The following is a 15,508-nucleotide window of genomic DNA, read 5'->3' as shown; positions in this document are numbered from 1 at the left end:
TTAATGGGTATAACCAATACAAACGCTGCCTAAAAACTATGTATGTAGTAGCAAGATGCCACTATCGCATCACAAAGAACCAGTGTCGTTCTTCCATCAATACTACTCATTATTTTTTCCCCACAACATACTGAAATGATCAAGTAAACTGACTCATGACACTTCATTTTAACAATGGTCATTTACTAGCCAAACTTAGCAGTATGATCCATTAATCCACAGTAAGAATATTTTCAGCAAACATTTAAGTGCTATTTTATCACAGAGAAGATCTGTTCATTTATCTGTGTTTCTGTCAAAGAGCAACGGCAGGTTTTCATGTCTGTAAACTGAATGGACAGATGCATGTATCCAGATAGTGCTGTCTCCCAGAAAGCTCGGCTATGGTCTATGTTTCTGCTTCTGAATTTTCTACTTGATTTTTCAGGGTCATCTAGTTGACCTTCTCAAAGTACTCCTTTGAGCCCTCAGGAGTCGGCTTAATCTGGAAACAGAAAAAAAGGGTAGTTATGCTACATAACCAAAACAAGAAATAAACCATTCTCAGTTCATCTAAGGGTGTTCAGACAGTTTCTCTGTCTTATTTTCTGGAAATGAAGAGAAGCACTCACAATATATGATAGTCATTTACTTTAAAAAAGCTGTCTGAACTCTTAATGATTCAGCATAAAGATGTCAGGCCTACCTATACATGGTGGACAAAAACCCTGCCAATTTATGACTGATCTTCTGATCACACGTCTCAAAACGGCCTATGTATTTCCCTGGGTTTTTTATATTTTCTTATATTTTTTCCAAAGTGCTTAAGTAAAAGTATCAAAGTTAGGCTCTACTCATGAACTTATGAACATAATGCACCGTGTTAATGGTAAAAGGGACAATACATATAAAAAAAGGGGGGGATTCACGTTCTCTTTATTCCTAAAGAACGGTTTCTGACGAAGAATAAACGTACTGTGGGGGACTCTGGGGTCCAGCTGGCAGGGCACACCTCCCCATGAGTCTCCACAAACTGGAAAGCTTTGACCAGCCGCAGGGTCTCCTCCACACAGCGACCCACAGGCAGGTCGTTCACACTCATGTGTTTGACCACACCATTAGGATCAATAATGAACAGGCCCCTGTGGAGGAGGAAAGGAATAAACCAAAACTGTGTAAAAAGTTCACTGAGAAGAACAAGAAGAAGCTCAGGCACTAAATAACTATGACGCTTAGACTGAGTCTGTCACTGGACAACCTGTCAAATCTACATCCACAAAACCCTAAAAGCCAGCGTTAGCGAGAACTACTCCAAATGTAGACAAAAGATGAAATAAAGTCTTTGGTAATGTTTTCAATTCTGAGAGAAACAAGTACATGTATTTTTTAAACCCCGCAAATACCTCAGTGCTATGCCTGGCCCCTCGAGAAGCACACCGTAGTCTCTGGATATCTGCTTGTTGAGGTCTGATAGCAAAGGGATATGGATTTGACCAAGCCCTCCACTCTAAGAGAACAATAGAGAAGGGGTAAAGTTCAGTAACGGGTGTGCAGCTCGTATGACAGAGGAGTAATAAAACGCCTTTTGTTACTGTCTGCTTTGATGTGGTCTTAAAAAAATACAACCACGATGCTCTAAAACATGAACTATTAGACTCATACTTTTTTTTTTTTTTTTTTTAACTGGAATACAAAAAAAGACATTTGAAATAATCCTTCGCTACCCTGTAACTTTAATTTCATTACAGTCCGTCCCAGTTCCGGTTGGCTATACCTTTCTGGGAGTGTTGGTCCATGCCAGGTGGGTAAAGTGAGAATCTACAGATACGCCCACCACTTCACAGTTGACATCATGGAACTCGCTGGCCTTGTCACTGAAGGAGATGATCTCTGTCGGACACACAAATGTGCTGCACAGGAAAACAAACAGAAAAAAAAAAGTCAAATGATGCAACACACAGACCAAAGACAAAGTTCAACACATATGTGTCACATAGACCTGTTCAGTAAAAGAAAACAACTGCTTTAGTATGGATCACACAAAGGCACTGAAAGTTTAACTCAGATTGTGTTCTTTATTCCTGGAGTCTTGGTGTAGTTCTATATCAGAGCCACTATCCACATTAATGAGATCATCATAGTCAGGTTCTACTGATGAACATTTGGACATATAACCTGAAAATGCTTACTAATCAATAAAAAAGATCATAACCTACAAATAGTGCAATAACATTGACATCTTACAAGTCAAGCGGGTAAAAGAAAAGGACCAGGTATTTGCCCTTATAGTCATCAAGGCTGATCTCTTTGAATTCTCCATTGTGAACAGCAGTGCCTTTGAAGTGAGGTGCATGTTGAGTGACAGCTGGGGCCCATCGAGCACTGCCTACAAACGCACAATAATTTAGTTACTTCAGGACAAAGACAGTTTCTTTTAGAATTGTACTGTTTCTTGTATTTAAAACTGATTACTTAAATGCCATCCCATTCAAATGTTTCAACTGAAATGCAATTTTATGACATACTTCAGAGATTAAAGGGGGAGACTTGGTAGTAAGACAGCAATTTTTGGCAGAGACACTTTACCTGAATCTCTAGGACATTACTTAGAACAGGGTTCCTAAACTGTAGTCCTGGAGGTCCAGAGTTCTGTTGGTTTTTGCTCTCACCACATAATTAGACTATGAGAAATGTGCTCTCACCACATAATTAGACTATGAGAAATGTGCACACTCTTCAGACAACCAGAGAACATTGCATTTTTCTGACATGAAAACTAACAGGATTCCAGACCTCCAGGACTGCAGTAGAGGTACCCACTAAGAACTGCACAAGTTGTAATGGAGGTGCGGTTTTAAAAAGTTCTACTGTGTAGCAGTTACCATTGTGTATGGTATGTAAATTACAGGACCATAACTTGAAGCAATGTTAAAAGATGAAAATATAGCTAATTGCCAGAGCTTCTGTAAAGTGTTCAAAGTGTCCTCTACAAGTATTCAATTTGTCAAAAAAAAAAAAAAAATGAAAGAGCTCAGTTCTCCTTATTCTGCATATCATTAAGCCGTATATCTCTACCAGAGCTATCTGCTGGTTTCTAGAGGTAGGCTTACACTTACTTGTAGAAAAGCAGGCTTTCTGTGCAGCTGGGCAGGGGAGAAGCCTGGCTACTTTAAGTGCAGACGCTCCATTCTGAGACGAGATCGCTTTCAGACTGTGGGCTGCAACCCTGCTTGCCTGTTATCAACATGATAAGAAAATGACCGCGAAATTTACTTTCGGGTTAACTTGGAATGCATAAATCATGGGAAAGTGAGTCACTGAACCATGAAAAAATGAATAAATTAAAAAGAAAGAAAGAAAACCACATACACAACTTCAGATATACCCACGTATGGAAATATAATATTACAAACTGTCCAGTTAATATTTAATCAAATGCTTTAACTAAATGTTGCTGGCAGCGTGAGGTACTACCGACTGCCAAGCAGTCTGTCCAGAAGGTGAACACGGTGGATATTAATGCATTGGCTCGAAGATTACCCAACAACAGACACGGAACAATATTGCATTGACAACTAAGTTAATTGAACATAAATGCCTTAATGTGCAAACATATGATCAAGTGCACAACGGAACAAACGACCAGAACGAAAATACAAACAGAAAAAAACACACTTACAGAAGTCCCCAGGACTCTCATCAAGGTGGACGCCATTTTGAAAATGCAAAAACTGCAAAGTGTCTTAGTACTTTTGGAATCAAGACCGCACACTATTTACGCATACATTTACAGACAATTCACTCACACATGGACAAGTCATTGCACCGTATAATTTTCAAGATATAAATAAACTTTCATTTAATGACTGTAGAATCCTTCTGTTAACTCTGTTGATAACAATGCCAAAGAATAATTTCCCAAAGGTTTTAATACTATTATTCCCTGCTCATTTCTGACCATTAGACACCACTGCTTCTCGTGAGTTTATTTTAGAGTTTCTTTCTGATGTCAAGGTTCAAACGATTTCTTCATAAAATGTTTTTTATGTCAGTTGATACAAGTTGCCACTAGTTGTGCGCTAAAATGCCGCATTACTTTGCTCTAAACACACTCGACAGCAACTTGCAGCTCATTGGCTTACTTGCACAGAGCACGTGTTGTAATGGGAAGTGTGCTGAAGGAACTCTATTCAATGTAGTTTGTACGTGACCTTAAACTTAACAGTGAGAAAAGAGGCTGTTTCAGCTACATGCTTGCTATGTGGTCCACAAGGAATCTTTGATCTTAAATTCGATATAAGTGCCAGGGACTATTGACACGTGCAGATGGATCTTAATTTACAGTATTGGCAGAGCAAAGGACAGGTGCGTTTTATTTTGCATGGCGTGTGACTTGCCTGTTCATGGATGAGTAAGAAGAATAACAGTGCCAGTGGCTATACTAAATAATATTAGGCTTCATTGATCCCTGCGTTCTCGTAACTGATTCACAACTGATCCACTGAATCTTGTTCAGGGTTCGTGTTATGATTCCAGTGTATATGTATGTGCATGTGTGCATGACCGTTGCTAGAGGACTATCTGAGTTTGTTTCATGCTGGTTTTGCAGTCGTTCCTGGATCGACTGCGGATTTGGTTCAGTGTCTTGGACCCGAGTTCCATCCTCTCCTCTGATGTGAGTGAGCGGTCTTAACTTTGTATTTCAGGTTTAACCCGATCTGCTGAAATGAATGTATAGCTGATTATCATGCATTTGTGTAACTGAGTGGATGAGGTAGTGCTGTATCAGAATAACAATTAAAAAAAGTTAAGGACACATTGGCCTATTCAATGAATAAAATTTGACTTTCTCAATAAAGCTAAAAATCAATGTGAAACTGTGTGTTATGCATGTCCTAGGTTACCGTTCTAGCATGTACCTATGTGTAAAGATGAGGGAAATGTTTGCACATGTCTCCCCAGGCTGAAATTGAAAAAGCTCGCTCTCGTCTCAGCACTGAAGCAAATCCCCTGAAGAATGAAAAGGTGATGATTCTGAACCACTTATTTATTATTATACTTCTTTAGATCTGTTTAACTGCATTTGTTTTTTTCAAAATGTACTTTATTTTAGGTCACTGATGCTTGGTTACTGTCACTTGTAAGTACAGATTGACTGCTCAACTATTTTCTGATATTTCACAAATAACTGTTATTAATAATTGTATACTTTAAATACAGCTATGAATAAAGTATAGTAAAGCATTTGGTAATGTAGGAGTTGGAGTTGGAATTTGGAGTTGCAATTTGTGATTGTAGTGCTTAAATAATCTCTTCTGTGTTTTTAGTCCTCTGTTCACCCTGACACTGGAAAACTTATTTCACCTGTGTTCCGTCCACAAGGTAAAAATAATCATCTGATCTGCAGAATGGTCCTCTTATTTAAAATATTACATTAAAGTCACTAACCGACACATGTAAGATGCTGTCTTAACGTTGATGCCAAATCTTCTTTTTTCAGCATTTTTGCCTATATCAGGCCCTTTGGTGAGTGGTCTGCAGTCTGTTGGTGTAGAACATGAGTCTCATGTAATGTAAACAAACACAGATATCTTAATATCACGAAACATTTATTATTCCTCAGAGCTGTCACTCAGAATGTGAAATATATGTCCTATTTTTATTTTCCACTCTACCTTACTCTAGGTTGTTGCCAGTTTTTTGCCCCATAGAGGGGTGAAACCTGCTGTTTTCTGGCAGGTAAGACAAACGTGAGATATTAACCCAATGCATATGTGCATCATAAATGGCAACACAATCATATTTGTTGTCCATCAACAGTTTCTGCTCCAAAGTTATTCTGCCGGGTTTAATTTTGCCAACAGAAATGCAACCAGTCCAAAGGTAATTATGAACTTATATTTTCTGATCACTGTTTTTGTTTTACAAACTCGTAAATGTACAGTGTCCAGTTAATCAAGTTAGTTTAAGTGAACAAAACTGTCAGTTGTAAACTGTCCTTTTTGCCATGAAAAAAAGATCTGCTTTGGCTGTTAGCCTCGAACGAATGAATGCGTCTCTTTGTCTTGCCTTTTTGACCAAGTCACGTAAGCATAGTTCAGTCAAGCTGTCTCACCCTATCTAGGATAGCACAGCATCTCTAAAACAGTCCATTCTCATTGTGGGAACAGTTGGATATTCAACGCTTGCTGGGGTGAGTGACTTTAAAGGAATGAATTGTCTCAGCTTTGTGATGGGTGTCTTTGTTGTCTGTCTGTTGAGTACTGAACTTGAGTGGAATGCTTCTGACCACATGATGTGCTTTTCAGGCGATTCCTCAGATAGTGATCCAGCGATTGCAGCTGAGAAGTACTGTGGTTCAGTTATTTTTCAGGTCTGTGTTACCCATACCGCTCTCAGGTAAGAGTCCTAGTTAAGTCAGCACCACCCTTGATTTAAGCTGCTTTTAGAATACTGTTTTGTGGTGTTGAATTATAGTGACCTTTACATGAAATTGTAATTCATGTAATTTACAATGGAATGTAACATTTGAAATTTTAATATACTATACATAATACATTATACATAATGTAATTGTACCTCAAATATTCAATGTCCACTGAGCTTTGGATGACAAGTTATTACTTGTCAAGTGAAAATCATTCACAGAAAAAAGAGGTAATCTTGTTTATTAAGATCTTCCAGGGTTACAGTGTGTATTTAGACAAATGTAACTTTTCATATTCAGATATCCGTAGTTGTAATGGTCAACCCTTTATTGCTTAGCTTTCCTAGCTGCCTGTAACGTCCTTCTGGTGAGGAATGAGGAGTCTGAGAATGGAATTCAGGTGTTTGATTCTAGAGGAAATGCTGTTGGGATCTCAAGGGCAGCTGGGTCAAAGGTGAGCATTCCACTACTGCTGAAGGAACATGATATTAACATTTTAATTTTACAGATGATCCACTTAGGTTTGAATATGATTTCCAATGTTTTCTTCTACTGAACGGTGATATGTGAAAACAGCTCATGGGATGATCATATTTCATGACCATAACTTTCAGATACACAACATTTGACTTTTTTTCATAACCTGAAGTTTGTCTGACTTATGAGCATTCTTGGCAAGAGTTATTCCACACTAACAACATTGTCATTAGTGCACCTTATCTACATAAGTGTTACTTTCCTTTTAAACCTGGATCATTGTATGGTTTGGCTTGTTTGTCTGTTTTCATCTTTTGAAAACACTGCATTATATAATTGTCCAATCAAGTGTTTCACTCTGTGGATTATTGCTCCAGGCCCATTCCAGCCTGAGCTTGGTTACATGAAGCCAGTTAATCTGTGTTTTTGTCTCTCCTCACCAGGCGGTGAAGGAAACTGCTGTGTCCAGAGCTGTACTACTGGGCACTACTGCAGCAGTCCCCAACCTGCTGGTATTCCTCCTCCGCAGGTAAAAGGATAGACTGATGGATGTATGGATAGATGTAATTCATTGATCCAAATAGTGTCCCCAGTAGGAACGACAGAGTAATTGCCCTCAACATAATATATGATGTAGACACAAGTAAGATATCTTGAAATTTTAACATAAACAGCACTTTTTCTAACCTCAGCATGTCTGGTTTACAAAAGCATTCCGTGTGGGCAAACAGAATAAGTAAAGAAGCATCTGCTGGTCTTGTGAATCTGTCTGCAAATCCTAGATATGGAGCGCTAAAACGGTTGTGCTTGTAAAATATTTGTTCTAAAATGTGAGAAGTTTCCTCAGCTCCAGCTATATATATATATATATATATATATATATATATATATATATATATATATATATATGTTACAATCTTACTTTTTTTCATCTTGAATCAACATATACAGTTATTAAACTTTAATGTCATATTGCTGCTCTAGAACAAGGCTTGCACAGAGAAACCCAATGCTGCTGGCACCTGTTCGGCACATCAGCACCGCTATAGTTTTGGGTCTGATGATCCCGGTCTCCTTCAGTCTCTTCCCACAGATGGGCAAGGTGCACAAAACAGCCTGTCACCACTCACTACGCTACACTGAAACCTTTTTGAGTATGAAAATACACCCACCCACTCTCTCACACACACGATCTGAAATGAACTCACTTTATCTTCTATTTCCAGATTAAGAAGGAGTGTCTAGAGAAGGAATTGCAGACTGAGGACATGGTGGAGGAGGTGTATTACCACAGAGGGCTGTGAGACTGTGTTTTATCGCTCTGCATTTCTGGTAAATACGATACAGTGACAGAAGAAGTCAGATAAATAAGAGGGTGATTGAAAACAATGGAGCAAACTCTATGCGAATATTCAAACTGTTGATGAAATTTCCACATAAGAAAAAGCATACAGTCATTTTACAGTACAAATGAAGGTGAAAATGATGTTTGCTGTTTTTCATTTGAATCACTTTTTTTATTTTACTAACATTTTATTTGAGTAATCCTACAACAGGACTCTGTAACCACTGCATAAACTGTACATAAAACAGGTAGAATCCATACATACATATTCAGAAATTGAAAGCAGCTGCATTAGAGGAATTTATGTTTGTTGAGTTAGATTTGTCAGTGGTTTTGTTGTGCTTATAACAACATAATGTGGAGCTTATGTACATGTGAGAGCTATTCCAAAGGACCTGTTTAAATTATTGTTACCGGTATTTTTTGACGGAATGGCTGAAGAGTGCATGCAGTTCTGTTACAGAGGACTTTCTGCCAAGTTCATCATGAACTATGTACAGTGATGAGAATTCTACCAAAATATTTATAAAATAAACTGTGGTCTCACAACAATGAACTGAGGCTGTGAGGGTTTAAAATTTCATTCAATTTAATAGCTGCATTTGTATTTTATGCATTAGTGGATGGATTTGAACATTGCACTGATAAATGTATTGACAATGTATTGTTGACAATTCAGGAAATACACACACCTTACTTAAGCACTTTTTAAAAAATCATATGAAAAATTTAATATTGCTGTCATATATTTGCATTCTTTTTATTAATTTTCTTCTCTCTAAATTACTGCTAGAATTTCACAGCAATCTTCACATTGTAGCTGGGTTATCTTACTAAACAACAATCTGAACCAATGTATTCATGTGTGTGTTAGCTTGCATGCAATATATATGACATTATTTATTACAACTTAACTTTTCAGCATGTAAGAAAATACATTTGAATATTTGTTCAATCTCAGCACGTATTGCACAAATGTACAGTGTATCATTTTTGTTCTGAATAGGCACAAAGATTAGCCCTTGATAACAAGGGTGTTAATGGTCAATTCTTACAATGTAATTGAGCAAGAATCGTAAAAGCATGTCTTTAAAATATCAAAATCTATGGCAGTATGAACAGAGAAACAATCATGAAGGAGGGACTGAGCAGTCCATATGCAAACAAGTACATGAGGAAAACTGTAAAATCCTCCATATTCAAGACAAATGATTGTAACCATGACTGCCCTGTAGGAATGGAAGTTCATTATAGTCTGGCACTCACGGTTTAGCTGAAGGCTGAACATTAAAATCAACTGGAAAAGGTTATGATGATATTTCACTCGACGTCTTAACTTAGTTAGGAAGAAATCTGTGATGATGCGCTCTTTTAAAGATGACACATTGTGGAATGTTCTAGCAGAGTGTTTTGTCCTAGTCCTCATGGATTCCCTGTACCTCACATTTCGGCCTTCCTCTAGCATTCCTCATTCAAATGATCCACTGCTTGATCGTTAGCTAAGAAGCTCAATCAGATGTGTTTGTGCCAAACAAATTTTTTTTAAAAAAATGTGCCAGACAGGGGGGCCATGAGGACTTTTATAAATACTTTTTCTTCAGCACAGTAAAGTTTTTCTAAGAAAAGGGGTTTGTCATCGATATCCACTAGTCATGTGAATTTATAGTTGTGTTTCATATTAAGCATTTAATAACCATAAAACTCTTAATTTACATCAAACCACAAAGTATGGACACGGTATCACAATGTAACAGGTCCCACTTCAGTCCAAATCATAGTAATTTCCACAGCTATCAATGTTCACCATAACTGAACCCAAAACCTGTTTTCTCTTACCATGTACAAAAATATTTAAGTGCTTGTTCTTGACTGATAGGGTTAGACACTGTTTCCTCATATTGTGACATCACCTGCTTCTGGAGAACACTGATTGGTCAAATTTTAAGAAGCTGTTCTGCTGCAGCCAGGTGAAAGAGGAAGTTTTCAGTTGCTGGGGGGAAATGTCGCTGTTTCAGGGACTCCAAGGTGAGTTTTGAGTTCTCACACTCTTCAGCTAGAGACACTAAATTTGTGAGAATCTCCCGTGTCTTCACAGAAATATCCTAAGAGAAAAACATCACTGTACCTTAGTTTTTGAAGGGAGTTAAGGTGGATATTTTGAAATGCCATTTGATTCAAACTAACTGTGGAACATTGGAGTCATTCACAGCCCATGAGCAGAATCAAACTGCATTTTTATGACGTAATTTTACGGAAAAGCATATCTATCTTATAAAAATAATCTCAGAGCAACAAGTATTGGTGGGTGTTGAAATCTACTTTTCTGAGTGATGTCTAGGATAACTCACTAGAAGATTTTAATTTCCAGACACACTCACAAGTAAATTGCATCCCAAAGTTGATTGCAAACCCTGACCCTGATTGCAAACCCTTTCTGTAAAAGATATAGTTAAACCTTGTATTCTTAAATTCAGAAAAGGGAAAGAGAGAGATTTTCTCTCTCTCAAAATCAGAGCTTACCTTGATGACCTGAGCGTCGGTTCGGTCAGTATCCTCTGCTGACTGGACGATGAAGTGACCAATCTCTTTATGGAGTTTCCCCATCGCCATGGTTTCTGAATGGACATAATAAAAGACTTATAAAGACAACTACTGTCCACTTCCACCCATCATACCTCCCTCATGTAGTCATGTACACCTGACTATTTTATTTTTGTCTTCACAGTGACAGTAAATATGATAATTCTGCTACCTCAGAACAGTGATGAGGCAGAGTCAAGTAAAGATTCAAATGCAGCAGATTTAGAAGGAACGGGGTCCTCTAGTTGAATATTAAAGTGATTCAAGTGGAAACAGATTAATTTATCCAAAAAAAAAAAAAGTTTGTTCAAATAAGTCTGAATAATATTTAGTTATTTTCTATAGAGTCAACAACATTCTACGGCAACAATATCCGCTAAGCACAGAGTTTACATTACATATGAAGTTGTAAATTTGTTCCAACTCTACTGTTTTCATTTGAATCACCATCATATATCTAACACGTTAAATTCAGAAAACATACAAATAAGCTGATCTTATACTCAGGCTCTTGGGAGGCTCACTCTCACCTTTGGCACTCTGGGATATGGTGATCTCACTGTCAGGAAGGTTCACGTAAACGTCAAACAGGTCCGATCTGTTACTGACTTCTGGGTCAACAAACCCGGCAACATAGCCTTAAAAAAAGACAAGACATTTATGAGTGCATAACTGATTTGAGGGCCTTGTCACATACTTTACTACTGCAAAACTTTACTACTTTACTATTGTAGGTGTAGAGTTGTTAACAGTTCGCCTGACTCACAGTTTGAATTGGTTTTTGAACCACAGGTATGGTTGTATCACAGTTTGACTTGAGAGAAAACTGAACCAACCCAGAACTGAAGTTTTACTTTCTTTGTAATTTGAAGCTATACAATTCCAAATGAGACAGGGCAATGTTTGCACTATCCCCAATGCAGGGAATTTCAGCAGAGAAGGAATCATGTGACAAGTGTAAAATAATGACAGACTACTTTGACCTTTTTCAGATGAGTGCGTGACTACTTTGATATAAAAAAAAAAAAAAAAATTCTTGCTGAGAGAAGCCTAGGGACTAGATCTACTTTATTCATTTGAGTGGATTCATATATCAAAACATTATTCATATTATTTATGGTCTGTGTAATGACAACCTGTGTTTTGTTGTTATTAAAAATGGCTACTCAGTTGACAATGTCAACCTTCTGCCAAGTTAAAATACATGAGCACCATTTGATAAACATTCTGTATATCATTTCTTGCAGTGAGAAATGAGAAGAAAAAGAAAAGTCATACCGGCTTCAAATTATGAATGACATTATTCTTAACAAGCAGTGTAGAGTTTTCTCCTGTACAAAGAATATGTACTCCCTGTGCTTTGGCACCACATTTGAGGTAAAAAAAAAAAAAAAAACTTCACTTATAAGAGCTGAGGTGGAAAAAAAAATAATCCACAGTTCACCACACAAAGACAATGAACCAGACTGGGGATTACAAAACCATGGTTATTAGTTTCGGTACAAAACAACTGCATCCCTTAGTAGATGTACAATTTCTCCCCTTGTACCTCCAATTTTTTGCCATTTATGAGAGGCAGATAGCTGTTTGGAGTAGTAAACCTCCCTTACAAATATCCAGTTATTTTGTATGCCCCCCCCCCCCCCCCCCCCCCCCCCCCCCCCAGGTAAATATCAGCAGTTTCTATCCTGATCCCAGTAGAGAATGAGCCATTGAAGACCTCAGTACCTGTACACAGCCGCAAATTGTCCAGCTCTCTGTCGTTCAGGTGAACATATGGATGAAGGATAGACCAGTCTTTCCTGTGCCATGTCAGGGCTGGAAGCGCTCTGATTCATCGGAGGAAAGAAAGGGACACATCCTGTTAACTGTTCTATATCCTTTGGGATCATATGAACTATCATGATAACAATGGGGACCTTGCCTTTTGTATTTATTAATATTAATGGAATGAGACCATTCACTGAAAAGGAGACGTTTAACCGACTTTCGGTCATAAAATGACAGGTGAAAGTAAAAAAGACTAAAAGAAACTCTGACAGCCAGTCTCAAAAGAACACTGTGAAAAGACAGATCAGAGAGATATTCTAGTCAGTGTTATGAGTGGCACAGTGTAGAACACTGGCTGTCACCTCGTAAACTCCAACAGGGCTTCAACTCGGGGGTGATACACAACAATCCTCTTCTTCAGCATAAGCGCTGTGTAGAGAATGATAGTCTCCATTCCAAACTGAGACACCACATCTGAAATGGCAGATATGACATCTACTGGTGACTTATCCACCTACCACTTATCTCAGTGAGACACTATGATGCTAATAACAAGACCATTTTCCCCAAAATCTTGATATTATCCAATACTTCTCATGAAATACTCATGACTGCTACAGCACAAAGAAATGGAGAACAGAACCAGCAATTAACAGTTAGTAAACTTTTACCACTGAGGAAGAAACAAATAGGTTATTTCATTTGCTGCTACATGTAAAACTGTATATTAAGTAACCGTGTCATAAAAAGTAAAGAAAAAGTCAAATGCTGGCATAATGTGATTGTTTCTGACCTTTAATTGAGCCTGCCAGGTAAGCCTTTCTGACATCATAGTCTTTGATGAAAAATGAACCGTTCTCATCACTCTGGCAGATGCCTTTTGTCAGCACAGCAATGTAACCCTCCATCATCTTTACCGGACTCCCATGCTTCATGTACATCCTGAGAATGGAGTCATGACATTAAGGATCAAATGTAAAGCACAGGCAGCTCTGTTATTTAACACATGCAAAGACCATATGTTACTCAGTGTGGTATATGACTGGGAGGAATAATGATTAAAAAAAATGCAAATCTGAAATAACCCATTCCCTGAGCTATCTTTCTGTGTGAGAAAGAAGACACTCTTCTTTAAAGTAGTGAACTGATGCATTGTATTTTAATCCTACACACACAGAAAATGACCTAAAACTCTATAACCTATTCCTCTGTATGTCAAAAGACATATGGATGTATTCCTCAGCAAAGTTAGGCAAGAGTGAACTGAAATCCTCTGAATTTAACACCCCAAATTAATAAAATGCTGTCATACCTGCAAAGGACCCTGCTGAAGGCAGCATACTTTTCTGGGTTAAAGTCCTTGGCTGTAATGATTACTGAAAAATGTGTAACCTAGAAAATATAAATGTTTAAGCTCATTAAATGTCAAACAAAGTTAAAATTAGGCCAAGCTAAAATATTTCACGTGGCAGTAGGAAAGAGAAATCATTTGTAAAATGCATGTTAATGTTGGGAAAAGTATTCCATTTGTTGTAAATATAAACTTCATTCAGCAACAGTCTAACATTTTCATTTGTAAAATGATCAACAGACATACGTCAGAAGGAAATACAGAAATTATACAGCTCAAGGTCCCAACCTTGTTTAAGACTGTGGGCTCCTGAACCTCCACAGTGGTGATGTAGTACCAAGTACGACAGAATTGTCCGAACACAAACGTATGGAGTTCGTTGCTGTCCTGCGTCAAACAGCATTTTCTCAGCAGGACCTCCCTCAGTTCAGCACTTACTGATGGAAAACACCAGACCCACAGAGTATCCGCATTCACGTCTTTCTCTGTTTCCAGGGACAGGACAGAAAGATAAATGGTCAAAATTACAGCAACAGATTATATTATCATCACTGCAATCGTCGTCGCCGTATCCATTATTGACATCCAACTCAAGGATTATATTTAGGTTGTTAACCTTTTGTACAAGACGTCGCCGCAAGCGATTCATACACAATGTAATAAATGCATGAAACTGCCCTACCGATGAGTCCGACACTCAACATCAGCTGAGTGTCAGTTGCCGCCATATTCCATTCCTCTTCCACGTCTGTCTGTTGGAAAAGCCACAAAAGTGATGGCTCATTAACGGTTCAAAACTTATTAAACACTGCCAAAATTACTGCTCACAAACGACAAAACCCCATTCACCTGACGACCCAAAAGATCTTAACGATGTGAAAAAGTATGTGATGCTAACAGAATGAATGACATGATGAATCAAGCAAAATCTTATGTAGAGTACTAAAGACAACTCCAGTCTAAAACACACAGTCTGAATTCTCTTGTCAACAGACAGCAAGACGGCGCTGTCAAAAACCAGGTAAATCAGCACAGAAACTGAGGAAGCATCTTTGCACTTATCGTATTTAACCAACTTTACGAGGTGGACGTCTAATTTACCTATCTAATACGAATGGTTAAACTAATCTTAAACCCAACGCTAGCCTTAACTTAAACCACCAATTGAGGAAGAAATCATCAGAAGTTGAGCATGCATCAGGATTGGGTGCTTGGCTTGATATAATACATTAAAAATGATGAAGTTACCGAGTGTGTCTAACTCTGCATGTTACCGTCGATAAAAGGGTATGGTCAGGAAAAAATAGCTTGGAGACAACTAGCCATTACAATATAAAACAATCAAGTTAATGCACTCCCTTCCTACCCTTCCGCAAATATCTCCAAACGCTGAAATAGATATGCAGCTGCGTTGTACTGCCACCTAATGTGCTGGAGGTGCTCTCCTTCTCTACACACACACACACTTTTATTTATTAATTCATTCTAAAAATGGAACTATCACATTTTAAATCTAACATTTAGTCTAACATTTTAAATGTTATTTCCGTTGAGAATGTGAGATCCACAACCTTCTATA

The 15,508-nt window shown here is 37.9% G+C and overlaps 3 protein-coding genes across 4 annotated transcripts; 1 reads left to right on the top strand and 2 right to left on the bottom strand.

Annotated features, from left to right (window-relative positions):
* Positions 1-162: 162 nt before the first annotated feature.
* prdx3 (peroxiredoxin 3) lies at positions 163-3,736 on the bottom strand. 2 transcript variants are annotated; one of them, XM_030771094.1, is made up of 7 exons: positions 3,659-3,736; positions 3,096-3,213; positions 2,224-2,365; positions 1,754-1,889; positions 1,383-1,486; positions 956-1,121; positions 163-484 (listed from the first exon to the last, which is right to left on the bottom strand). In XM_030771094.1, exons 1-7 carry the CDS (start codon positions 3,692-3,694, stop codon positions 434-436), a joined length of 753 nt encoding a protein of 250 aa, XP_030626954.1. In that variant the 5' UTR covers positions 3,695-3,736; the 3' UTR covers positions 163-433. The 2 variants fall into 2 exon arrangements, with proteins under 2 accessions (XP_030626954.1, XP_030626955.1); XM_030771095.1 differs by having other exon boundaries at positions 3,096-3,208; positions 3,651-3,694.
* A 565-nt stretch (positions 3,737-4,301) lies between these two features.
* Positions 4,302-8,403, top strand: sfxn4 (sideroflexin 4). Its single transcript, XM_030772561.1, has 14 exons — positions 4,302-4,344; positions 4,589-4,654; positions 4,942-5,004; positions 5,093-5,119; positions 5,307-5,361; positions 5,480-5,505; positions 5,665-5,718; positions 5,800-5,862; positions 6,104-6,172; positions 6,288-6,378; positions 6,745-6,860; positions 7,327-7,412; positions 7,868-7,985; positions 8,110-8,403. Exons 1-14 carry the CDS (start codon positions 4,306-4,308, stop codon positions 8,185-8,187), a joined length of 951 nt encoding a protein of 316 aa, XP_030628421.1. The 5' UTR covers positions 4,302-4,305; the 3' UTR covers positions 8,188-8,403.
* Positions 8,404-8,867: 464 nt separating this feature from the next.
* dennd10 (DENN domain containing 10) lies at positions 8,868-15,296 on the bottom strand. The gene is made up of 10 exons (XM_030771402.1): positions 15,178-15,296; positions 14,612-14,681; positions 14,218-14,414; positions 13,891-13,970; positions 13,372-13,520; positions 12,941-13,052; positions 12,537-12,637; positions 11,339-11,446; positions 10,749-10,843; positions 8,868-10,330 (listed from the first exon to the last, which is right to left on the bottom strand). Exons 2-10 carry the CDS (start codon positions 14,655-14,657, stop codon positions 10,163-10,165), a joined length of 1,056 nt encoding a protein of 351 aa, XP_030627262.1. The 5' UTR covers positions 14,658-14,681; positions 15,178-15,296; the 3' UTR covers positions 8,868-10,162.
* Between the last annotated feature and the right edge of the window lie 212 nt (positions 15,297-15,508).

Source organism: Chanos chanos, chromosome 4, assembly GCF_902362185.1.
Source record: "Chanos chanos chromosome 4, fChaCha1.1, whole genome shotgun sequence".
NCBI classification, from domain to species: domain Eukaryota; kingdom Metazoa; phylum Chordata; class Actinopteri; order Gonorynchiformes; family Chanidae; genus Chanos; species Chanos chanos.
This window is presented reverse-complemented; position numbering and strand designations above follow the sequence as displayed.